Here is a 25,447-nt window from a genome sequence, read left to right on the forward strand (position 1 = left end):
CCCTTCTTAAAGCCATAAAATGGTATGAGAGGAAACCACATGCTAAGGGGAAGCACATCCTCAATGGAAACAGGAAATATAATAGAAAAAATGACCAAAAAGGGGGTGGGGAAGCCACTTTGTGGAAACTACATGCTCCAATTCAGGTCATTTCATTAAAAAACACTTGTCCGATTTTCAAACTTTAGCTTTTCCTAATTGGTTACATTTTGGGCTTGTGTGTGTGTTTTTACATTTTCTTTTTGGGTGGTGGGAAGATCAAAGCAAACAAATATATAATGAAATAAAATCACAAAAATGCTGTTCATTTAAAATTAAATGAATAATGGTTAGGGTTTAGCAAGAACTTCCTTGATAATTCTGCATAGCAAAGAAAAATAACTCAGGCCCCACTTTAGACGTTCTCATCTTCTTGAGCTAATACTTTTTGTTAAACAGAAGTTGTTCTTTTTTTTCTTTCTTTTTTATTAGAGACGTTGTAGTTTTACAGAAAAATCATGCAGAGTGTACAGAAGTTGTTCTTTAAAACAGAATTTGCTTTGTATTAATTACTGGGGGTAATTTTTAAAACATCAAGAAAGGGGTTATTGACCAAAGAAATATGAGAAAAGCATCTAAAGACCACTCCCTTTAAGCACCCCCCTCCAGTTTGCTCTCCCCAAAAATATGAAAGTAGAAAATAAAACTGTCACATTAGAGAAAGAGTGAATAGATAGCAGTATAATATATTAAGGGCCTGGATATGTGTTTACTTAGAAGACTTTTAAAGGAGTATTTGTCTGGAGAGATCACATAGACCGGTAGTTGGCAACCCAGACTGTACATTGGAAGAACCTGGGGAGCTCACAGCTACGACCTTTCTCTCAGACACTCTGATTTCCCCAGTTTGGGGTTGGCCTGTGAATTGAATGGTTCAAAAAACTCCCCAAGTGATTCTTGCATGCTGCTATGGAGAAGAATCTCTGGAGAAGTTCAAGCCCTTCATTTTATAGGTGAAGAATCAGCCATGGTTCATATAATCAATGACAGAACTACTACTAGATTTAAAGTTCTCTTCTCGTTCTACTTAACATTTTTCACACTGCTCGGGCCCAGGACAGGGTTTTATTCATTTCTTAACTTTTTTATTCTGTCTCCATTCAACAGGGCTGGACCTATGGAAAGAGATCAGTAAATATTAATTGAATGAATTCATATCTAGTTTCCAACCACCAATACCACATTAGAAATCCCTAGTCAATGGAAGATAAGAATGCAAAATACCATGAGGTTTGCAGAGGTTGAGAATGTTGAGAAAGTTTCTGGTTGCTTGTTTTCAGGACCAAAAAAGCTGTCCCCATATAACCACAGAACTTGCAATGGCTTCTATTATAGTTTCCATGGTTCTAGCTAACTGAAGAGCCTTTAGGGCAGGCTGGACTGTGGGATATATGTGGGATGGGGAAGTTGGGAACTGCAGAAATCTTACACTTGGGCCACATGGAAGAAGAAGGAAAAACTTCACAACCAGATTGTGTTAGGATTAAAGACAGGCTTAAGAATGGGCATGGTGTGGAGTTTGTACTGGACCTACGCACAAGTCCACAGAGAAGGCATTAAATAAGGGGAAGGAAAAATGACCTGGTTTGTAGAACAATGGCTTCCAGATAAGGGTGAGCTCACAAAGAGGTGGGTGCCTACTTGATCTGATTTATGATCCAGGTTTTAACTCAGGAGTTCTTGTTAAGAGCAACCAAGGAAATTTTTTCCTCTTGAACTTTATGGTCTTGGTCCTTACCTACAGATTTAAATTCTGTAGAAAGAGTGGGATTCTGATGCATTTGCTTAACATAAGGGGATTTCAAATCAAACTGTGACATGCAATGATCTTCTTCTGCACCCATTACAAAGCTAGTGACCCCATCATTAGTGCTGCAATCCTTTGTTTACAAACCTGGTCTCTTTAGTATGAGAATTTCCCAGGGTGAGGCAACATTAAGGACTTTATCGGGTCTAGATACTTTAAGATAAGTGAGTCTCATCATTTTCTTTCCTAAGAACTAGTTTTTATAATGATCATTACAAAATCAATAATGGATTTCTAGTCTTTCACTCTTCCATGGAATGAGGAACATAGCCCTTTAAGTTTGCACATGCTTTACAGTTAACAAAATACCTTCATGTCCTTTTTTAGACAGTCATTATATCATGTTTCCTTTTTTTTTGGATGGGAAATTGACTAACTTCTCAGGCATCCTCTTGTATCACAAGCTTCTATGAGAAGCTCAGTTTGAGAGAACTAGGGCATTCTAGTGGGTGGAGCCCCTGAAATATTTGATAGATGGCCTATAGGGAACATGTAGTGCCTCAGATCCTATCCCAAGCTACTTCTGATCTCTAGCATGACAATCTTGAAGTAAATGATTAAAAAGCAAACCAAGAATCATTTTTATATTTACTAAAAAACAAAAAGTTTATTGAAAAAGGGCAATGCTTTATACAAATTCCCATTACAAAACAAATTAAGAAATATTTATTGGCCTGTTTCTAGGTGTGTAGTAGAGTATAAAAGGTGAAAATTGTTTAAATTCTTGTGCAAAAATTCTGGTGGTCATTTCAGACTATAGATTTCTCTTTGGATTTTAGCAAATAGTATCCATTTGTATTTGCCATCACGTATCATTGGGATCTTTGCATGTGGCAAAGGGTTTTTGAATTATATCTTCAAGGAACACAGACACTCAAGTTTTGAAGACACACTAAAATTTACCAGACCCAAGTCCTTGTTATGATAAACTCCTTTGGATAATTTTCCCATGTTGTTCCACTATGAAGTTCTGTTTCCAAACTAACTATCCTGGTGGTGTTAGCTATCTGCTAATATCAGTACCTCTGAGAGCATCACTTTATAGATAGAACCTTTTTCATTCTTGGAAGTTATGATTCAAAATCTCTTATATTGCCAACACTTAAAGCTTTTAACATGTTTCACTAGCAGATGCCCTAGGCTTAGTCTACATAGCTGAAAAGAGAAAAGCTTAGCTACAAAAAGCATCAAACTGCAATGATTGAAATAAACTAAACCCTAGAATTCTTTTCATTTAGTGAGTTGAACTTTTAGTGTCTCATTCCTTGAGAGACTAATTCAAGTGAGAAATCTATTTCTCAAAATTTCGCTTTTCAGTCATTTAAAAAGTAACTCCAAAACTTTTTTACTTGAGCTCCTTAATTCTTTTTTCCTGGTACAGCAATTTTCACCTTACAAAACCACACTTGCATATATGCCATCTCACTGGATCCTCACAAAAGCTCTATGAGGTAAGCAGGCAAGGAATTACCAGCCCCTTTTTACAGTTTAAGCAAAAATCTATGGCAGTCAAACACCTTGCCCAAACACATATAGTAACTGATAGCACCAAGCTCAAATCCAGGCTTCTAGACACTAAAAACACAACTAAGGTATATTTCCAGGTTCAAAGAACAAGAGCAATAAAATCTAATTAATACAGTACCTCTACTAGCTGATTAAGTATCATTATCTCCATGTTAAGACATAGAAAGATTAAGTGACTTGCTTACAGCTACAGAGAGAATATTTGTTACCAGATTATCACCACTCTGAAAGCCTAGCACTTCATTCAGGCAAACAGACCACACCTCTCCCAGAGCAGAGGTAGACTATATGATAATTACATAGGGGAAAACCAATTCAGTTAAGGAGGGGGAGAGAAAAAATAGAGTTTGGAGAATACACAATTGTGAATAAGTAGCTCCAAAAATTCAATGAATAAAATTGTGCTGCAACACCTGGGAAAGGAACACACAGCCACTCAATACGACAAATATTTTTAAAAACAAACAAGAATGTTATAGGTCAAAGTAAAAGGATCATGTGTGGGAAGGTTGACAGGAATATATCATTTTGGTCATGCAGAAATATTTGCATTCAAAGTTTAAATTCCCAACCAACTCTTACTGACTTTAGGAATTAAAATGCAGGCTTATTAAATTTGCTGTCAAATCTGGGGGTTAGAGACCAACCTAATAAAGAACAAATAATGGCCTCAAGGATGACCTACTGATGAAGAAACAAATGCTACCAGGTCATGGCTAAAAAAAAAAAAAAAAAGGATACATACATACATATATATATATATACACACACACACACACATATATATATGTATATATATGAAAAGGGTACACATGAAGAATCGAAACTTTGTAGAGTAGGTTAGTTCTTTTGTCTAAGACATTAAAACCTGATTGAGAGTAAATCATTTTAGAGTTATTTGACTATATGTATACAAATAGAAGAGAAATTTAAAAATCAACCACTTATTTAATCAGTATGGAATTAAATATACATTTTTCTTTTTAAGTGATATTGAAGTGTGCTGGTACCAACATAATGAGAATAAGAGTTTTATTCTGTTTAATATTTTTTATAGAAAAACATGTATATATACATATCTATATATATTTAAGGAGTGCCCCACCCCCTTTGAGTATGATCACTCTGTGGGAAGCAATAATTAAAATGGACAGGCCTTCCCTCATGTACTGAGATAAGAGGGAAAGGAGATAAAATAAGACTAAATCATATTTAGCAATGGGCATTTTTTTAAAAACGTTTTTTTAATACCAAGTTTGGACTACAAGAGTCAGAAGTCTAAGGTCTTATTGTCGATGACTGTATTTCAGTGTCCATTTTCTGATTGCCCTAACAGAGTTGTCTTCTTTTCTTCGGTGTCACACGTAATCTTTCCCAGTGGAGGGTGGAGGGTTTGAATGAGGCCATGGTGTTGGGTAAGAAGTTGTTTTTCGGGGACAGGAGCAGCAGAGTAATGCACCTCCTAGAAGGCAGAGAGAAGCTGCAGCCCAGCCAATGAAGAGAGCCTGACCAAATTCATACCTAAAAAGAAAAGGCAATTCATTTATTTAACCAATGAACCACTGGCAAATTTTCTAATATAGTTAAGGAAGGAAATCATATTCATTCATTCACATTGAGAATTACTTCCCATAATCCCTTAGGAAGTACTATAAGGTTTGTGAACATATACACACAAGAATGAATACCTGTAATTGTTGGCAATTCGCAATAGATCAGACAATATGACATGCAATATCAGGTTAATTATAAATATTTCTAAAAACTTTTCCAGATATAAGTGTAAGAGACTTGTAAGCATAGTTATATATTTTGGAAGAAGATGTGTTTGAATCATGGTTCTTAGGCTAAAGTTTAACTTAACATGTTATGCTATCACCTGGTAGCAACCATATTCTACAATGAAATTGCTACAGAGTGTGTTGGAGATTAAAAGTTGATCTAGGCACCTATATAAACTGAAATTTCAAATTTCTGATTTTGTAAAAAAGATTTCTGTGGACCATTCTGGATGAAGCTGATTCTGGTGAATGTATTAAACCAGGCTCTTAGGGTGAGATATCTGTAATTGAGTGTGGACAATGAGGATGGAAAAGAACTGAATCTGAATTATAAGGACTGGGTTTCTGCATCCTGACACAAAACTCTCAACTGCTGGAGTGGTGGCCTAGTAACTTCACCTCTCAATCTTAATGTCTTCTTCTGTCAAAACAGGATAATCCCATTTGCCATATAGGACTGCTTTCAGGATCATGGACATAATTTGTACAGTGCCTAGCCACTTATAAAGTGCACATGTATTATTACTGGTAGTATTACACAGGTAAAATTTTAGCCCTTTGACCTCCAGCAGTTTCTGTCCCCAGGTCATAAATATTATGGGATGGGCTCTAACATAAACACTACAGTATGTGTTCTCCTATATGTGGGTAAGTATATAAAAAAGAACATACCTTAACTCTCCAACCACTGGGATTTTTCATCCATTCATCCTGGCACTTAACAAACAATAATTATGTCTTAACTACCTGACTCTGAATGTAGTTATTAGGCTTTAAAGATGTAAGGACTGTGAGATGAAAAGCCTTGCCCCTGATCAAAGTGTTCGGTTACATGAGAGCCAAGAGTCAGGTCTTTAATTTCAACAATTTGCAATACCAAGAAAGATGACCTTTGCAAAGTTGAAATGGAATATAAACTTTCAAAGTGATATCTCAACTTACTGAAAAATATACCATAGCTTTAGATGTAAAATTAAAACTTTTGGGAGTAAAATATTATTCATTAACACCAATGATAGTACTATTTTTCTATTAATCTATAAACTTTGTGTTAATTATAGATAATCATACTTAGGCACTGTAAACAAAGAACACTTTAAAGAGAAACGTTCTTGAAAAACAGAAAAGAGTAAAATCTCAGCATGCAGTCGGAAAGTAGAGAAGTTGGAACTTTCTACTTTGAGGTGCATTTTGTCATCAATACAGTCTGTTAATGCAATTATCAAATTCATTTTAACTTGAATCACAGGTCATTCAAATTGTTTATAAGACTGACATAAAATTCCAGAAAATTCTTTCAAGTAAATCTGGGAAGTCATGAACTAGCTGGACTCTGCAGAACATAAAAATAGTATTTTCTTAGGGAAAAAAAACACTATTTTATGCATGAACAGCATTACCTGGTATTGACTGGGGTTTTTGGGTCATAGAATTCTTGAACAATTCTATTGCCATACCATGATGTGGCAATTAAAACAGCTAGACCTACAGAAATTCAAAACAAAAGACAGTTATCACTCTAGAAACCTGAGCATACATAAATATCCAACCCGTTAAACCTAAAAGTATTCCATGAAAAATAAAATCTCTGATATTTTAATTTTAGAATTAGGAAAACTGGTGATTCTGCTATGACTTATTCAAAGTCTTCTGTGAAAACAGACAAAAATATTACGTTGGAGTTAGACATAGTTTATTCTCTTCAGTGTCATATTATTCACTTTATAGTTCACAGTCACTGGCACAAATGTCACTATTTTCTTTTTTTGAAAAAATTAAATAGGTCCATATTGTTCAAGATCTCCTTTGATGATATTATTATACATTAATGTACTAAAAAACATTTGATAAAATTGATATCTTTGTTAGTATACTTAGAGGCATTTCTAAAAAGGAGGATGAAAACCTTTCTACATTCTTCTTGAGCAAACTCAAAATTTACATTTCTGCAGGCCAAAAGGAAAGTAAGCTGCTACATAGCAGAGAAAAGCAGGACCTGTCTCAGACCATGACAACACCCAAGTTCACATTGCCCCACTGACCAGACTTAACAATTTTTGTCCTGAGATTTGCTAAGGGTGCCATAGCAGATCAATTTATGCAGCACAATCCCAATTTCCCTTAGGAGTTCATATTTTGATAATTTCAGAGAAACCATTTAGAATTTATTCCATAATTTATAAGAAGTATAAAATATCTAGATTTTTCTCATCCAAAGAAACTAATGAACTCTTTTTATAGAAACATCTTAGAATTCCTCAATATAGACAGATATTTTATTTCCATGCCTGCTCTTTTCCCTTTAAAAAGTGGTTCAAACTAATTGCCTCTAATATGTGACAGAAAATACCATTGCTTTTGGCTGCTCAAAGAGACCATTAGAATGCTCTGAGGCATGCAGCCCTCATTCCCTAGGAAGTCACGGAAACTGAAGATGGAGGATACAATCACTTCCAGGAGTTACGCAAAGGAAGTTGCTGTGCAGTAAATTTATTCATAGGCTTTGATGCAAAAGTAAACTGTTGTGAATAAAATGCCATCCGTGTCTTTTCTGACAGGAGCTAATTTGTGTTTGGATGAACTGAAAAGCTGATCACTTTAAACTACCATGTCTGTAACTAAGCCATAGACAGTCTCCCTCCATTATTGGCTAATACATGTTGTATGCTGGGGTAAAAGCCCCTACAATGTTTTTTGTCAAAGAGAAAATAAGAGAAGAAATTGTAATTCTAGGTTTTCCTAGTAGTAGACATATTACCGATGTCATTTTCAAAAACAATATACTACTACAGGATAACCTATTTCAAATAAACCTTATTATAAATTTTTTTTTAGGAGGTACAGGGGAATGAACCCAGAACCCAGGGGAATGAACATGGGAAGCAGGTACTCAACCACTGAGCTACATCCACTCCCCAGTGAGAGGTGTTTTTTGTTTATTTTTTCATTTGTTTTTGTTTTCAGGAGGTATGAGGGAAAAAACCTGGGACCTAAAAAGTTTTAAAATTGAGCTGTCCATGTCTTCTGGTTCATTTTCTCATAGCATATATGTTTAACTCATCATTCAGCACTTGAATAGAGCAACAAATAGATGTCTATTTTCTCTAGGAAATATAATCTCATTCTTCCTTCACTCTGTATTATTTTCTTTTCTAACTATTGAACCTAGCTTCCTACTATTCCAACATTCTACCTCCACTCCAATTGGCTTGTTTCTTCACTGACCTATGAGCAACTCATGTTTACTTTGCCATCAGTTTTGCCTACCTGGAATGTTGTCCTCATTTCTCTCCAATAATTCCACCATGCACCCCTCAAGGACCTGTGTGATTCATGTGTTCTTATATTTTCTCTCACTATTCCCCCAAATTCTCTTCTCTCAGGTGTTATCACATGTCTGTACCATAAAATGGGTGCTGAATTCTGAATGACATAGAATTGTTCCTTAGTGTTTGCCAGCATTAAACATTTCTTTTTCACCCAGAGAAAGAATGGTTCCAACAAACCAGTTAGCACCTGAAACTTCAGTGAATGGGCCGGCCCACAGATCTCAAATTTTCATTTGGTTCCTCTATTTGGGAACTAGAATGCCAACTAAACTTAAGGTTCATGTTTGCAGATTTTAAAGGGATCAAAATAAACCAAGTGCAACAAATCCAACATAATCTAAGGAAACTGAAAGTGAGATCTCAAACTATATAAGGGTCAAGTCAGTAAGGTGAAAGGGAGGCAGGGCCTTTCTTACCTGAAATAAAAAATATTACACCTCCGATGACAGCCATCTGCATCTTCTGCACTTCATCATGTTCCATGCACTTCATACATTTCATGCCTATGCTAGCCACAAAGATTGCCAGCAGTCCCAGCAAGATGCCAATCACCATAAGGGCGCGGGTTGCTTGCAAAACGCCTGATAGAAAAAAATTGGAACACTTAAAAATCATCATATCTAGACAAACATGAGACGAGTGGTAGAAGTAACTAGGTATATTTTAAGATTGCCTGGAAACCCCAGTCCTAGTGGTGTTTGTGCTTGTTACAAACTCTGAGACCTAGACCACTGAACATGGCAAAACAAAACCTCACTATCCCAGACACATTTGAAGACAATAAGGGGTCAACTGTTCAAAATCACTGCTTAGAACTATGTCTTGAGATAGATCTACCCATACAACCCTGGAATCTTTAGAAGCGTGTGTGTGATGTACCTGTGCACCCTAATGAGGATGTGCCTCTTTAGGTTTTCTTCTTTAGAAAAACAAAAGCTTTGTGAGTATGTGTATGTATGTGCCTGTGCATAAATAAGAGGTCCCCCAGCCCTAACATTTTATTATTTCAACATAATTTCAAAATCGACCAGAAAATAATGAGTTAGTTGAATAGATTTAGCTGAGTTACTATAGCTTTAATTTTTACTAATAGGGTATTTTAATTCAGAAATTACAGTCATATGTATTCTCCTTAATGTTAAATCATTGCAATTAAAATGATTTACAATATATCTTGGTATTAGTCAGCAGCTTTATAGCCCATTAATCAAGCTTCAGGAAAAACTCATGAATTTGGAAGATAAGAAATGGATTTTTATGGCTGGGTTATTTGTCTCTCCAGCGACTATGGGGAAATATGAGAATAATTTTCTTAAAAAAATCTTTCAGATGTTACTTTGGAATATAGTATGTTCTTATTTGGAGACATCATCAAATTTTAAAACTATTTAAACTGTCATGTTGTAAAATAGAGAATACAATTATGTGATACCATCATTGTGGCACAAAAATATAAACTAGAAAAAAATTATCTCACTGATACTGTTAATAGGTGACAAATATTTTTGCAAATATTAATATTAATTATACAGTAAGAAATCATGCTATCTTGACTAAGCCACTTAATATTCCTTAGGACCAAGTTTCTATTATGTAAAATGTGAATGATGATACTCCTTACAGTGAGTTTGAAAAATTGACCCCTTGATGGTCTTCAAAAGTGGGTGAGATGAAGGAGAGGTTTTATGTCAATTTCTATTTTAGACTGAAGCTTGGTCTTTTTACAATTTGAGAGATGTTTTGGAAGCCAAGATAAATTTTTACTTGATTTAATGAAAAAATAAAGCAGATAGCCTCCTGCCGACATATCTACCTTCTCATAGAGGCACAGGTACACACATACATACATCTGAAGATTCTAGGGTGGGAGAGGTGCTGGTGTCTCAAAACACATGTTCCATGAACCGAAGCTGCTTATAAGATTATTATAAAACTTCTTCCTTGGAACCCAAACCCCATTATGGCATAAAGAGGAAAGTACCAAGAACTCCATTGTTTAAGGCATACTTCCTTCTGATTTACCAGCAGATTTTGCAAAGAAAATCATTACTTAGTAGGTAAATGAAAAAATTCCCTAAGTTCTTATATGTAATACACATTTCATATTTGGTCATAATGAAAGCATTCCAGGCAGAGGAATGCTGGAAGAGGAGATGCTGAAAGAAACAAAGATGAACCATGTGCCTGGAAGAGAGGGTGACCACTCATCCTACTGAGGGATGATAGGATGTAGAAAGCAAAAAGATGTGGGTTTTGCGAGATAGGAAGAAAGCATATATCATGCAGGGTTTTACAAACTACAATAGAGTTTGAAGTTTGTTCTAATTGTAATCAGAAGTCACTGGAGGATCTTGAAGAATGGGTGAAGTGATTTGGGTGCTATGATATTCTTCCTGTGATATCCCTTGATATTCCTATACCTCTTACATATCTTGGCCACTTCTACTTTCTCCAAATTTTCCACTTGTTCGAGTTGTAGGGCTCCAAACATAACTCAGCTAATTTAGTCATCATTCTGATTCTACTTTAAGTAGAAACAGCAAGCTACCAGCCTAACAGGTCTGAGCACTTGGATCATAGGTACTCTTCACAAGGAGTCTACTGGGTATCAACCCATGAGCCAAACATGCTTAAAACCACTGACCTCCCAGGCAAGGGGTATACCCACAAAAACTACTCTGGGGACTCTGTCTCTACCCACCTGGAATTATCTAATTTTTCCCTTCAAAGTCTCAAAGAAAACATATTTGATTTTTATCACATCTGTCTTACTCTGGATACTTCTTTTGCAAACAAAGTTTCTAAGAAGGAAAGGGGCAGACATCTTGTTATATGCTTAAATTCTACCGTGCCTTATCTCTTTATAAAATGATGTGTTATTTGTATACTGCACAAACAAAATGGAGAAAAGGAAAAGCCTGTGTTTGGGAATCATAGAAATCACACAGACCAAGAGGATGGCATCAAGTATCATTTTTTAAAATCTGATAAAGGAGAAGTGTGAGAATGATATTTTGCAGAGCAATTGTTTTTCCACTTGTGCAATTTCTTTGTACTTTGCAATACTATATTGACAAACACAAAATTTCACCTAATTTCACTGGAGAGACATTGGATAAATACTACGCTATAGTGGTAGGTAACGAAAATGAAAAAAAAAAAAAAAAGGCTAAGAATCATAACAGCATGAAAATTCACTAGCCAGGCATATGTAATGATGGATTACAAGTCTAAGTAAGTGTTGCATTACAAGTTATGAGGGCATTATGCGCAGATAAAATCTAAATTGCACAGTTTTAAGCTGAAACCAGATGAACACGTCAAATTAGGGTGTTATGGAACCCTTGTGGGTCAGAGATTTAAGATACATAATTGTGAACTTCATGATGACTTGAGCCAGATATTTATTTACATTTCCATTCACTAAGCACAACACCTGGAAGCCAAATGTGTACCACAATTATTTTCAATGCATTTGAATTAGAACATTTCTTTATCCTTTAAAAGTACTAATGTGATAGGTAAAAATACTTGCTCCCCCATGTTTAGATGCATCTTTGAAATAACACTGATGAATTTCTCCCTAGAAAAGCTATGGATGCTCAGTCTTGCTACATAAAGCCAAACGTAGCTTAGAGCCTAAAACACCAGAAACCCATGCAGGAAGGAAGAATTTGTACTTTTTGCTCAAATGGATCTACTTTTTAAATTATGCATTCAATGAGTTCCCAAGATGAAGTGCTCCTCAAGAGGAATGATGGGTGGCAGGGAAGAGAAGATGATATTTGAAAGCTATAAAATAATACGCTGCACCAGAGAGATACGGTTAATTGCACTATCAACTCTGCTGATCTGAACAGATCAAATCTAGGAGCAAAGGTGTTCCTTTCAAAAAGGTTTCTAGGCACCTCTACACTATCATGATCACTGACTAAAACTGTCTATAAAGAATCTGGTTAGCAAACAGTCCAAACGTTACACTATTGCTTCTCATTATTTAGCAGTAAACAGAAAGGCAGTCTTTTAATTACACTTAGCTAGGCCGATAATCTTGAGATTACAGACCCCCTAAGAAGTTCTCACCACTTCAGCCCAAAAGTATAATTAAAAAATATATATTTACAAAGGTATCTACTTATAAGACAAGAACTAAGTTTGAAGTTACTGACTTACTACAGTTAGATTAATCAACATAAGTATAAAAAGACAAGCATTGACAAGTATATGGAATTTTTTCCTCTTAAGCTTTAAAAGCTTGTGAAACAAATACCAAAGTCTCCTGTAAATACCTGACATTGCATGTGCCATTTACGCCATAGTACCATTTTAGTACTCTATACTATACATCATGAAAAAAATAAGACTTCAATTGTGTCTGTATCCTCACATAATACCTTAGTAGCTGTTTAATAAATATTATGTGAATAAATGAACTGATCATTGGGTAATTAGAACAAAAAAATCTTTTCTCCCCCACAATTAAACAAGCTCAAAGACTGTCACAGAGCTACACTTTCATGAGTGTACCCTTATTAAGTCCTCAATGTTGGGATTTCCCTTTATTGGCCATGAGTTGGTAGCCACTGGTTATGATCTCAGAACACAAGCACAGTCAGACTTAATACTGTAGAGTCAGGATTCACAACTTTTCAGGATATCCTGAGACAGTTTCATTACCATTTTTTATGTGTGTGTGTTTCTTAGAGAAATTGTCTAACGATTAAATTTACTCTTCTGTGTTACCTCCATCCCACTGCCTCATCACTCTAATCAAGACAAGCTAAACTAAGCCACTTGTCCTTTTCCCTTCAGTTAATAACAAAATATATTGCAGTTAATAACAAAAAATATTGACACTGGAAGGACCCTAGAAATCATCTTAGCTGCATCCCTATGACTGAGATTAGGTTTAGGCTCAGATTAGTTAAATGGATTCATCTCTCCATTCCTCTCATTCTACCCTATTTTTCACGTGGGGAAACTATAGCCCAAAGAAATCAAGTGGCTCTCCATGATACATATGACTAGCTGGTCCAAAATCAGAGTAAGAATTGAGAACTTTTCATCTCAATCCTCATTTTTTGTTTCAATTTCCATCATTCCAAGAGTTCGAACCAATTCTTGAAACAGATCTGAGTACCAATGGACCCTTTGACTACCCTGGATTCAGCAGGGACACTTAGTCTGGGGAAGCATAAATGGGTGCCCTTCTTTCTATCTGTGTCAAAGCCCATTCAAGTTAGTGAGTCTGTCTCCCTGAGTGAGCCTGACAAAACAGTAAGTGCTGGGAAACCTCACTGACAACCAATGCCCATTAAGCACACCTACACACATGTAGATTCATGCAAAGCAAGTTAAACAGGCTTGAGGAGCTTATAAACATATTACAGAATCTCTGAGTTACATGAGACTTAGGAAGAGTCTAGCTTAACCTCTCATTTGTGGTGCTTGGATCTTCCCTACTACATTCCTGAAAAATAATTACTCATTCTCTGCTTGAACACCTTCTACCATTCAGCTGCCAAGGGCTTCTCAGTCTTTGGACAGCTCTGGCTATAAAGGTCAAGGAAGAAACAGCAGTTAACTAAGCACACAAAACAAGCACCAGTTTCTCAAATTTTGAAAAGTGGATTAAAATAAGGTAAAGTGTACTGGGTAACCAAGAAAAATCTGCCATAACTGTATCTGTGCTCTCCTTTGTATATTCTAATTTTCATCCATAAGGGTCATTAATTCCCAGTTTGGGCTGAATTGACTTGGCCATAATAAAACCACACTGTACAATGCAACCTTTGTTTCCCCTAAAAAGTTTCTCAGTTATTTTTTCATAAAGTGTGTTGCAAGAACCACGTAAAAGAAGCCCTTCTATACCTCATTTTCTATGCTGCTTTTACACAATGTATACCTCTTCAGATACCTGATGGAGATTATGTTTTGTTTGTTTTTTTTACAGCTGATACTTGTTAGAAAATTTGAAATGCTCAGTGCTAAAGGCTCGAGAAATGGGTGTATAGAGATTGTAACACATAAAGGGGTTTCACTGGAAAAGACATCAAAGTACATCAAGTTTTCAGGAAACTTGCAAACAAGCTTTATATCTTAAAAGCTCTTCTTGAAATGCAAACTTTTCTCAGGAACACTACTCATATTTACAGCTAATCCTTTTCATTTCTAGATGTCACAGAACTATACCAAAGGCATCCAGTGATTCACCATCCCTGGTCTCCACATCAGATGGGAGTGAGCACCACTGCCTAGGTGAAGAAATGGAGACAAGTTATCTGGGCTCAAGCCAAAGGCATCCAGTGAGTCATTGGCAAGTGAGGGGAGAGAACATGTGAGTCAAGTTCTCCCTTCTGAGAATCAGTTTTGAGAGAAAGACCTCAGCCCAACCTTGGATAAACTTTGACTATAGCCAAAATGAAAAGAAGACTCTAATCTGGAGGAAAAAAACAAAAACATATCAGGAGGAACTCTCCAAAGAGGGTATGTGTGTGTGTGTTGGGGGAATTCCATCACAACTTTAAAAACTTTAAAAGGGTATTACCCAGAAATAAATAAAAACAAAACATTTTACTGTATTATCATGTGTAGCAATAATCTGTTTGAGTATTTAAAACATGGATCAATCTGATTCCAAAAGGTCATTAAAGGAGGCTAAAGAGATATCTATTTGAACATGTTGAAAGTGAACTATTTTAATCAGAGGACTAAAATCGACAACGAGACATTTCTGGAATTGCCCTTAGAATCCTCTTAACTGCCAACCCCTGAGTATGGTTCTCCAAATGTACAATGTCTGACAAGATTTCCTTAAATATACTTATCTTTCCATAGGGAAATTCAATAATAACTTTAAAAATGTAAATATAATGTAGGATAATAAGCAATACATAATTACTAAAATTAGAGATTAGTTTCTGGTATAAAGGTGAACCTTGTCCCCTTCTGGTATAATGGGAACTTGAAAAGCCAAAATGATAACACTCAAGACCACCGCGCTGACTGAATTCCACAGGTGTTAGGTTTAAATGCATCTTTTATAACCCTAAACTGTATATGTATATAGTTTTTAAATTATTTTATTTTATTTTATTTTTCACAAAACCACAAGCACTATGCTCCACAATAGGAGGTGAAAACTGAAGTAAACTTGAGCAATGGCAAAGCTGTTCACCCTCAGCACACAAGGGGCTGATGGGGGGGCAGGGGGCAGGCTACTGTGTTGCTTGTTTAGGTAAAGACTAAGGGAACTTCAAGCAAGTTAGAGCATAACAGATACACAACAAAGGTGGTTTCTCAAGGAAAACACTCCAGCTATGGCTCATTATTACCAAGTAGATGGCAATTTAATAACATTCTGATGAGGTACTCAAAGTGTTTACTTAAAAAAAAAAAAAAAAAAAGAACACCACACCCTATCATCCTTCTCCCCATCATCCTTAGAAATATTTCTCTCTGCAAGATCCTTTCCAACTTGGCAGAAGTGAGAAGAGAACATTCATCATACAGAAATTCCTTTGTGGAAGATGAGAACTTGGAGTACACTCATTTCCCCTCACTCCCTCACCTCCTTCCTCCCCCAGCTGACCTTTGTTTTCATCACCTGTGCCTATTTTGTCTTCACTCAACATTTCTTATGATCAGGAGGTTATTTAGGATCTTTCTTCCTTGTCATTGCTTTTTCACCTGCCACCAACCTTCTCTTTCTAAAATATCACTACACAGCCTGACTCCTCTGAAGACCCCCAGCCTGAAAACTGAATTCCTTCAAGGAATTGCAAGAGGCTTCTTCAAGGTGCTAATCCTTGGGAGGGAATGGAAAAAGACCTCCTTGCCCTTAATGAATTTTTTTTTTTTAAATTCAACTGCAAGTGCAAGTATGAGAAGAACACACCGAGATGCAACATTCCATGTAGGAATGTGACTTGCACTAAGAAAGTCCTAGTAAAAGTAATGTTTTTTGAAAAAGCTTATTTTCCTAATACTTTGGGATTATCTATTTACTTAATTTTACAAACTTGAGATGTTACTAGGCTCCAAACTTTTCAAGGCATCTCATTTTCTTATTCAAACCTTACCACTCCTCAATTAACACAGGCTCAGACTGTCCAGGACGTGCCAAAGAACTCAAAGTTTGGCTGGATTTTCTGTCCATCTCGTTCCCCCCAGCGGAATTTAAGATGAAACTATATCATCAGGGAGGGAAAAGTGTCACACGGTGAGTTAAGAGGCAAAACTAGAGCTTAGCTTTGGGCTTTCTCAAAAACCAGGGTTTTCTCCACTATCTCACCACAGAGCACATGATCAGAAGACTTGAGCAATTGAAGACTGCTGATTACATGATCACACAACAGAATCAGCTGATAGCCGCTAATCCATAAGGGACCGCGGTTTTGGGGTGGGGAATGCACTCACTGTCCAGGCTCAGCAAGGAGTCGTAGACTTTGCACTGGATATGCCCGGTGCTTTGAGACACGCAGGACATCCATAGCCCCTGGTAGATGGCCTGGGCGGTCAGGATGTTGTCGGAGGCATAGGAGTAAATCCTCCACTGGGGCAGCGCCGTGCTGACGATGGTGCAGATCCAGCCCAGCGAGGCCAGGAAGAAGCCCAGCAGCTGCAGCCCCGCGTTGGCCATGGTTAGTTCCCCGCGTCTGCGCCAGCGCCGCGCGGGCTCAGAGGCGGCAGGTGGATGGCGAGGAGAGACTGCGGAGGCGGAGGCGCGGCGAGGAGCAGCTGTTAGCGCACCGCGAGCCCTGCTCGCTGCGCCGCCACTGGACAGGCTCTGGCTCCGGGTCTGCGTCGGTCCTGGACTCTGGATGGGAAAATGTGCTGCTGTTCCCAGGTTCCGGGAAGGAGATGCCGAACCGCTGGGCGCGGAGATTTAAAGCAGCCCCGCCCCGGGGCCGCCGCGCAGCACCTCCTGGCGGTTTCGGGGACGTGCTCGGCGAGCGCTGCAGCGCGCCGCCAATGCGCCCGCGATGGGCTCGGCACTGGTGGGCACCGGGCAAGGAGAGTGCGCCCCGCTCGCTCCTTCTCGTTTCTTTCCTTGTTTCTTTCCTTTTGCTGGACTTCTCAGGCTTTTCATCCACCCACTCATTTAATCCACGTAAATTTACTATGTACGTGTAAACACTAAAAATGCTTAAATATGAAAAAGCTCTCAAGAGTGTTTTGTTTTTAAACTTTTTTTTTTTCAGTATTTTATGAAAAGATCTTTCCACTTGTTACGGGTTGACTATTGTCCCACAAAAAGATAAATTCAAGTCCTAATCCTGTACCTCCTGCGGTGTGACCTTACTTGGAAATGGACTCTTTTAAGATACAATTAGTTAAAATGAACGCACTCTAGCTTCCAGTGGGCTCTAATGCAATGTGACTGGTGCCCTCGTAAGAAGGGGAAAGGAGACCGCAGCCAGACACCTGGGGAATAGCTTGTGAAGACAGAGGAAGCAGAGAGGCACGTCAAGGAAGCCGACTGCTGACAAACACCAGAACCCAGAAAAGGCAAGTAAGGATTCTTCCCTACCGGTTTCACCTGGAGCCTGTCCCTGCTAACACCTTTATTTCAGATGTAATGCCTCCAAAACTGTGAGACAATAAATTCCTGCCATTTTAAGCCATTCGGTTTGAAGTCTTTTAAGGCAGACCCAGGAGGCTAATACACTAACTCTGTTCTCCTCCTGTCCCGTTCCCCAAAACTTCCCTTTCTTTTTTTGTTCGGGTTCCTCCCCACTCTCCTTTCTTCCTTCTTTCTCCATTATTTCATGGGCTCCACTGGAATCATATCTCTGCAAATGTCATAATAATTCTTTATATTGGATCAATTAGGAAACTGAGTCCCAGAGAGGAAATAGGATTTCCATTAGATCACACAGCAAGTTAGTAGCATTTGCTGCAATGGTACTTGATTCCCAGCCTACTCTGCTTTCCACTGCGTATTAAGTTGACAGAAATATGTCTTTTAACCTATTATCATCCTTATGAAAATGCAGCCACCCTTCCCCCCCCCCCCATGGACTATTCCCCACAGCAGTTTGGCTTAAGATCAGAAATTCATTATCAGAGGGACAGAGGGCTCTGGTAGTGGTCCCAGTGCACAGGGTATTTCATTAATGAATTGGATGGAATTCATCATAGGTGATTCTATCAGAAAGTCTTTTCCCAAGTAGAAAGAGGATTGGGTTGAGGCTTAGGAAGTCTGAGCTCAGACTTTTGTAGCCACTGGCTCTTCCATCCCCTTAGGTTAAGGTCTAGTTGAGTCTATGGTTTCCCTCCATGGGTCTCTAAACTTCCATCTTTGTGGATACTCAGTGGTATTGTGGTTGGGAACAATTAAAATGTTTTCCCAACTCCTTCTTGTTTGCGATATGAGTGTGGTGGGAGGGGATGTTTTTATAGTTTTAGTAAAAACAGACTCTCTGTAGAGGCAGAAATAAACATGCTAAGGAGAAAAGATATAGCCAATATCTACTATGGGAGATCTACTATTGTGCACAGTATGATGGTGGGAATGTAAGAAATGAAAACAACCCCTATCACCCTTGTCTCTACCTGGCTATCTGCAGATTCCAGGAAGGCTCTAAACTCTGTAGAGAGGACCACATCCATGATATATTCCCAGAACCCAGGTCCATAGTCAGAGTTCTTTGTGAGGTCAGATCGATGTTCTATGGGGTTTTGTGGGTGTGGATGAAGAGATATTGATATTTGACTTTTTTATTCCCCAGTTCCTTACTCAGAGAAGGGTCTCTGAATTTGCTCAAAGTCTAGGCCAATCCCATGTGAATCATATAATCTTATCTTTTTGTTGTTGTTCTGGTCAATTCAGAATTAAAAATTTTTAAAGATTTTTTTTTGTTATTCAGATTTTATTAAATAAGACAAGATTTGAGTTCAAAACTATATTAGAACCTGTTTCTAATGTTCCAGATTGTTCCTCATTCTCCCTGGGGAAGTAGAGGGGTGAATTCTGTGGTCAAGGTAGCCCCGTGTTATTGTTTTGCTTTATTTGTTCTGTTTAAGTCTGTATGAGGCTGATTACTTCACTGTCCACAGCCCTGTTTGTGAGACTGAGTTGAATGCTGTTTGTTTTGCTGCTGTCCATGCCCATCCCCGGCATCCCTAATCCTGTCTAGTTTTCTGTCCTTAGCCTGGGAGCAGAGCACAGATGAGATAATGGCTCAGCATAAATCCATCAGCTCAAGAGGAAAAACAACTTAGAAATGCTGAAATTTGATGCATGTGGCACAAACAATAAAGGCTTTTGCACTGTGACCAAGTGGGTCCTAGAAAGGCCTGCAATGGGATGGCAAATCCCCTAACCTGTCGAGTAGGAAAATCTGCTCTCTCCTTAGACAAACCACTTCTATTCTCTCTTTCTGTTCCCCATCAATAAAAGTTAGGGACTGACTTGTAAAAGTCCACCAAGTGTAAAGCTTTTATGACTAATAATAGCTGGCACTTGTTGGTAACATACTCTGTCATCAGGTGTTGGGGTCAAGGCTTTATATACGCTGTCTCCTATGGAGAAGATGACAGAAATACAAGTCCCTTGCCCAGGGTCACACTTGGTAAATGGCAGCAATGGGATTCCAGTTACACAGTTTGACCCGTAGCCCACGCCTTTAACAATTATCCTATTTAATACATAACAAGTTCCCTGAGTAAACTAGATCAGTTGAGGACAGTTGGTGTTTTGAGGAGGCTTGGACCTCCTTATCATGTGTTTCTTGCTCCGGGCAGTGTGGAGGTGTTCCACTCTGACTGGCCTCTCTGTTCCTTCCTGTCCCATCCCAATCTGCTGCCCACTAAGGCATTGCTGGCAAGGAGGGAGGTGTATGTTTCTTCTTCATATATGTATGTGACTGATGCTTGGGCTCAGTCATGACCCTGAGAACCAGAAGTAGGCAGAAGAGATGTACACAGGGACTGAAGGAAAGGTGGTGGGAGAGTGTCAAGAAAAAATGCAGGAGGGCAGATTCTCACATATGGTTCATTATGAGAATAAGAAAGCCTTTGGGATGTAAATTTTTCACTTTGTGATAATACATGTTCACGTTGACTTTTCAACGCTTCTCAGGTGACAAAGGTAGAATGGCTGGACACACTACTAAACCATCTCCTGTGTTATCATTTAGGGCCAGAGGGAGGGATCAGAGTGCAAATAATGTGAAGATAACACATGAATTTTAGTATTGGAAAATGCAGGTTACTAATATTTAAAGCCATGAAACTTTAGTGCATGTTTGTAAAGCCATGAACGTTTGATGTATTTTGACATTATTTATAACATCTCTTTGAAACTTCTTAGAGGTTTTGAGAGGTAATAGGTATAGTGGTTAAGAGCATAACCTCTTTGAAAACTCATTCAGTCACTTACTGGTAGAGTAACACTGGAAAAGCAGCACAACATCCCTATAGCTTGGATTCTTTTTTCCTCTGTCACTTGAGCAAAACCCTATTTCACAGTGTTGCTGTGAACATTAAATTAATTACTTCCCAGCAAGCACACAAGAAGTGATAATTATTATTATTTTATTTTAGGAGGTAGCTATAGGCTACATACTGGAAAATGCAGACATAGGGCTTTTCCATCATCTCAGATAGTTTTTATGTTCAGCACTGAACTAGAGGATTCTGGTCATGGTTCTACAATTAACTTGATGAATTTCTAGTGAAATTTTCTTTTTATTTCCCTCTAAAAATGAGTTTATTAGTTTTCTATAGCTATTGTAACAAATTGCCTCTAACTTAGAAGGTTAAAACGGTACAATTTCTTATCTTACAGTTCTGTAGTTCAGAAGACACAAATAGGTCTCACTGGGCTAAAAGCAAAGTATTGGCAGGAATATGTTCCTTTCTGGAGGCTTTAAGGGAAAATCCATTTCTTGCCCCTTCTGGATTCTGGAGGCTGTCCATATTCCTTGGTTTATGACCCTCTTCCTCCATCTTCAAAGCCAGCAATATTGGGTTAAGTCTTTTCCATGCTGCCATGTCTCTGCTTCTCTCTTCTGCCTCCCTCTTCCATGTTTGTTTGATTACACTGGCACATTCAGATAATCCAAAATAATCTACCCATCTCAGCATCAGCTGATGAGCAACCTTAATTCCACCTGTGACTATATCCACCTTTGGCTGTACTATTACATATTTTAAAATTCCAGGGATTAGAATGTGAACATCGTTGGGGGTTATTTTTCTGTCTTCCCTGATAAATAAATATTTTATAAAGTGCAGTGAATTTTTTTGGAGAAACTATGTAGATATAATTTTAATGTTTCTGATTTATCCAAAATTCTGATTACATATCTTAAATTAGTTAAGTATAAGAGAAATGAAATACTTATAGCTTATACTTAATGTGACAGTAAGGACTTACATGTATGGACTCATGGACTTAGAAATTTTTTTTCTCTCTCCCCTCCCCACCCCCCACTCCCCACTCCCCACTCCCCACTCCAGTTGTCTGTTCTCTGTGTCCATTCGCTGTATCTTCTTCCTTGTCCGCTTCTGTTGTCATCAGCGGCATGGAAATCTGTGTTTCTTTTTGTTGCGTCATCTTGTTGTTTCATCTCTCCGTGTGTGTGGCGCCATTCCTGGGCAGGCTGCACTTTCTTTCACGCTGGGCGACTCTCCTTACGGGGCACACTCCTTGTGTGTGGAGCTCCCCTACGTGGGGGACACCCCTGTGTGGCACAGCATTCCTTGCACACATCAGCACTGTGCATGGGCCAGCTCCACACGGGTCAAGGAGGCCTGGGGTTTGAACCGCGGACCTCCCATGTGGTAGACGGTTGCCCTAACCACTTGGCCAAATCCGCCACCAGCCTTAGGAATTAATAGTACCTTAAGTAATAGTTTAAGATAAAGGAGACATGGATATTAATCAGGAAAATAGGCTGCTCATTCTGACACTGGCATTTATTCACCTGGGCAATGTGTTTGGATTTAAGTTTTTCACATAGATAAAAGAAGCAGACCAGATAAAATTATCTCTAAGATCCCTTCCAACTCTTAGATTTCTCCTTTATGAATTAAGGTAGAAGAAAAGATAAGCTTACTTTTTAAAAAGGACTGTATTGTGCAATGCAGAATTGTTCCATATTACTTTAAAGTAAAACAAAAGAGTAGATACAGGAAGCCTAAATAGAGATGACCAATCAAAGCTGGTAGAGCATGTTTCTGTTTCTTTTTACAGGTAAAATGATGCCATGGCTGAAAAGGTAATGAGTATAGGTAAAAGTAGTAAAACTAAGCCTGGAAACAGTGATTGCACACAATTTGCTTTATTAAAGATGAGATTAGGAGGAGGAATACTGAGAGGATACTTGTATTTCCATTAACTGTCATTAACTCTTAGTCCTAATCATATTTAAACAACTTTTTATGTCCCTCCTTTATTTTACTGAGGTGCTTAGAAACACATATGAATATTATTGCCATTAGAAGTGCTACATTTCTATCAAAAGCTATCAGACCACACAAATAAAACTTGTCCCCAATAAGGTTCATAAACAACTGAGACTGTCTACACTGTAGGCATTTAGCATGTGTATTATATAGGAACTCACTGAAAGGTCATCCCAAAGAATGAGATGAAAGCTTTTTCTCCATAACATTAGCAAGGAGAAGATTTTCGGATGAGATCAGCCTCGGGTTTGAGAATTCTGCAGAGCCATAATTTTCACATCAAGGTATTCTAGAATTTATTTCCTCCAAAATGTGTTATCCTGGTGATTAATCAGGTTCTTACAAATCTTTGAGTTGATGATACTCTAAATATATTAAGAAATTAACAATGTTAAATATCTAAAATATTCTAATAAGTATATCTTTGCTCAAAAACTCTAGATAGAATTGCATATGCTATCAATTGAAAATTTTTCCTTACAGGAAGTAAGAACTAAATAAATACAACTACTGTATCTACAACTACTGTATCTACATAATCTAAATATCTTTCTAGCAGTCCTTTAGCTTATATATCATTTATCTATATCTACTATCTATCTATATGATATCTTAACTGTTAACTAGCCCAATGAACATGCCATATTATTAAAATCCCATTGTAATTTTGAGTTCTTCTGATCTGAAAAAGGGAAATATCATTTTCCTGAAAATTCAGTGATTTTCTCATTGTCCATTACATTCTTTCATTTAATCAATCAATCAATCACTTTTTCATCTTTCATATTCATTAAGGGCCTGATATTCACCAAGCATTGGAAATACAGTGATGGTAAAGTCTCACATACCAATGGGGGAGACAAGCACCTAAGCAAACCATTGCAATGCTGTATGATAGGTTCTATGAAAAATGTAGGTAAAAGGTATTACAGAAACAGAATGGAGGGCAAATATAATTTGAGACAGGGAGGAGTGACCCCAGCTGGCATTAAAAATATATTATTTAAAACTTGATCTTGAAGGACATGAATGAATCATTCTTTCTTCCGTTCATATGGCTACTCTGTGCCAAAGCAATGCAGAAGCAAAGCCATCTGTGTCCTCAAGAAATTCCTAGTCTATATGAGAAGAAGATGTAAAATATTAGAGAGTAGTAGTTGTGATAAAACTCTGTGTGTGGGGGATTAGCACAGTTGGGAGGAGTTGTGATTGGGATGGCAGGAAAATAAACTGACATCGAGGAGGGAAATACCAGGCAAGAACTGTAGTGCAGAAGCAGAAGTCTGAGGATATATTATACCAAGTGTATGAAGGGTGAGGCCTCAGAGACAGGCAAGAAATAGACTTAAGAAGCCAACATACTATGGACTTTGTTTTTATCTCCAGGTGATGTGGAAGCTATAAATGATTTACATAGAAACATTGTATATTTTCTGTGAACTCCTCTACATCCATTTTGCAACCTTTTCCACCTTTTTCAGTGCCCCAAGAAGCTCACCTTTATGGTCGTATCATGGGCTCTCTTGCCCTCTGACTTTGGCCAAAGAACATGCCTTCTAGGATAATAGAAGGCAGAGAAAGAAATTGGTATATCAGATGCTGTTGGTGTCCTGCCTAATCCTCTTTGCTATATTGTCTCACCCGTTTCCCAAGTGCTATCTATATTGTCTGCCAACAGCTCACATTATTAGCAGCAAGGAGGAAAGCCCTAGGCTAGTGGGGACCCTCTCACCAGGAGATGCCTAGGAAGTTATGCAGCCCTCCGCCTGGGCAGTCACCAGAAACTAGCGGATGACTAAAGTGAGGATATAACAACCTAGCCCCCTTCCGTCTAGGCAATACCTCCTCAGTAAACAATTTTCATTCCAGAAATCCTTGTGGCTTTAGGCTGAGGACAAAATTCTTCTGCAACCACATCTTTGTCTAGTTAAATCCCTTACCCTATCCTGCTTCCCTTACCTCTTTAAAGGTTTCTCAGGGGAGCAATCCCCTAATAAATCACTTGCTTTGATTCTCTGTCTCAGACTCTGCTTCTGGGGAACCTGATTTAAGATATTGTTGCCAGAAATGGTCCTGTATAGCAGACTCTAACCATTTGATTCTAGAGTTGGATCTTACACCAGCTGAATGGCAATGGGAACTCCATCCCTAGTGGCAAATGGAGTTCCTTGCATGTTGTAACAGTGCAGTAGCTAAGGTGAACTGCAATAGAAAATAGGTGGCTGGAGATGCATTAGCTTTGCAGTGTCTGGCATTTTAGAGACACAGGGAAACTAAGATTAGGGAATGTGGAATTGGGTTACTGTTGGCAAATGCCTTTTTAAAAAAAATTAATTTTATTTTTAAAGAAGCTTTAGATTACATAAATGTTGTATAGAAAATATACGGGATTCCCATATACCTCACCCCCTCTCCCTCCCACACTTTTCCCCATTAACAACGTATTTTTTTAGTGTGGTACATTGTTACATTTTGAGAACATCTATTGAAGTATTGCTAATAACCATGGTCTATAGTTTACATTATGGTTTATACTTTGCACCCCACAA

The 25,447-nt window shown here is 38.0% G+C and overlaps 2 protein-coding genes across 2 annotated transcripts in view; one reads left to right on the forward strand and one right to left on the reverse strand.

Annotated features, from left to right (window-relative positions):
- Nucleotides 1–2,425: 2,425 nt before the first annotated feature.
- Nucleotides 2,426–17,124, reverse strand: CLDN1 (claudin 1). The gene is made up of 4 exons (XM_004460834.5): nt 16,902–17,124; nt 8,900–9,064; nt 6,555–6,639; nt 2,426–4,894 (listed from the first exon to the last, which is right to left on the reverse strand). The coding sequence occupies exons 1-4, from the start codon at nt 17,122–17,124 to the stop codon at nt 4,732–4,734; spliced, it is 636 nt and encodes a 211-aa protein (XP_004460891.1). The 3' UTR covers nt 2,426–4,731.
- CLDN16 (claudin 16) overlaps nt 16,789–25,447 on the forward strand; it is a 102,629-nt gene continuing 93,970 nt past the window's right edge. The window contains exon 1 of the mRNA XM_004460835.5: nt 16,789–17,993. The gene's annotated coding sequence lies outside the window, so the exon portion shown is untranslated. The remainder of the gene's footprint in view (nt 17,994–25,447) is intronic.

Source organism: Dasypus novemcinctus, chromosome 4, assembly GCF_030445035.2.
Source record: "Dasypus novemcinctus isolate mDasNov1 chromosome 4, mDasNov1.1.hap2, whole genome shotgun sequence".
In the NCBI taxonomy this organism is placed as follows: Eukaryota; Metazoa; Chordata; class Mammalia; order Cingulata; family Dasypodidae; genus Dasypus; species Dasypus novemcinctus.

Bases quoted from the DNA above. Each gene is read 5' to 3' on its own strand.
- CLDN1 (XM_004460834.5), bottom strand. From the start codon at position 17,124: ATGGCCAACGCGGGGCTGCAGCTGCTGGGCTTCTTCCTGGCCTCGCTG. The intron at 6,640-8,899 runs GTAAGAAAGGCC...GAATTTCTGTAG, and splicing joins TGTAATATTTTTTATTTCAG to GTCTAGCTGTTTTAATTGCC. The intron at 4,895-6,554 runs GTAATGCTGTTC...TTTTCTTTTTAG, and splicing joins AAAACCCCAGTCAATACCAG to GTATGAATTTGGTCAGGCTC.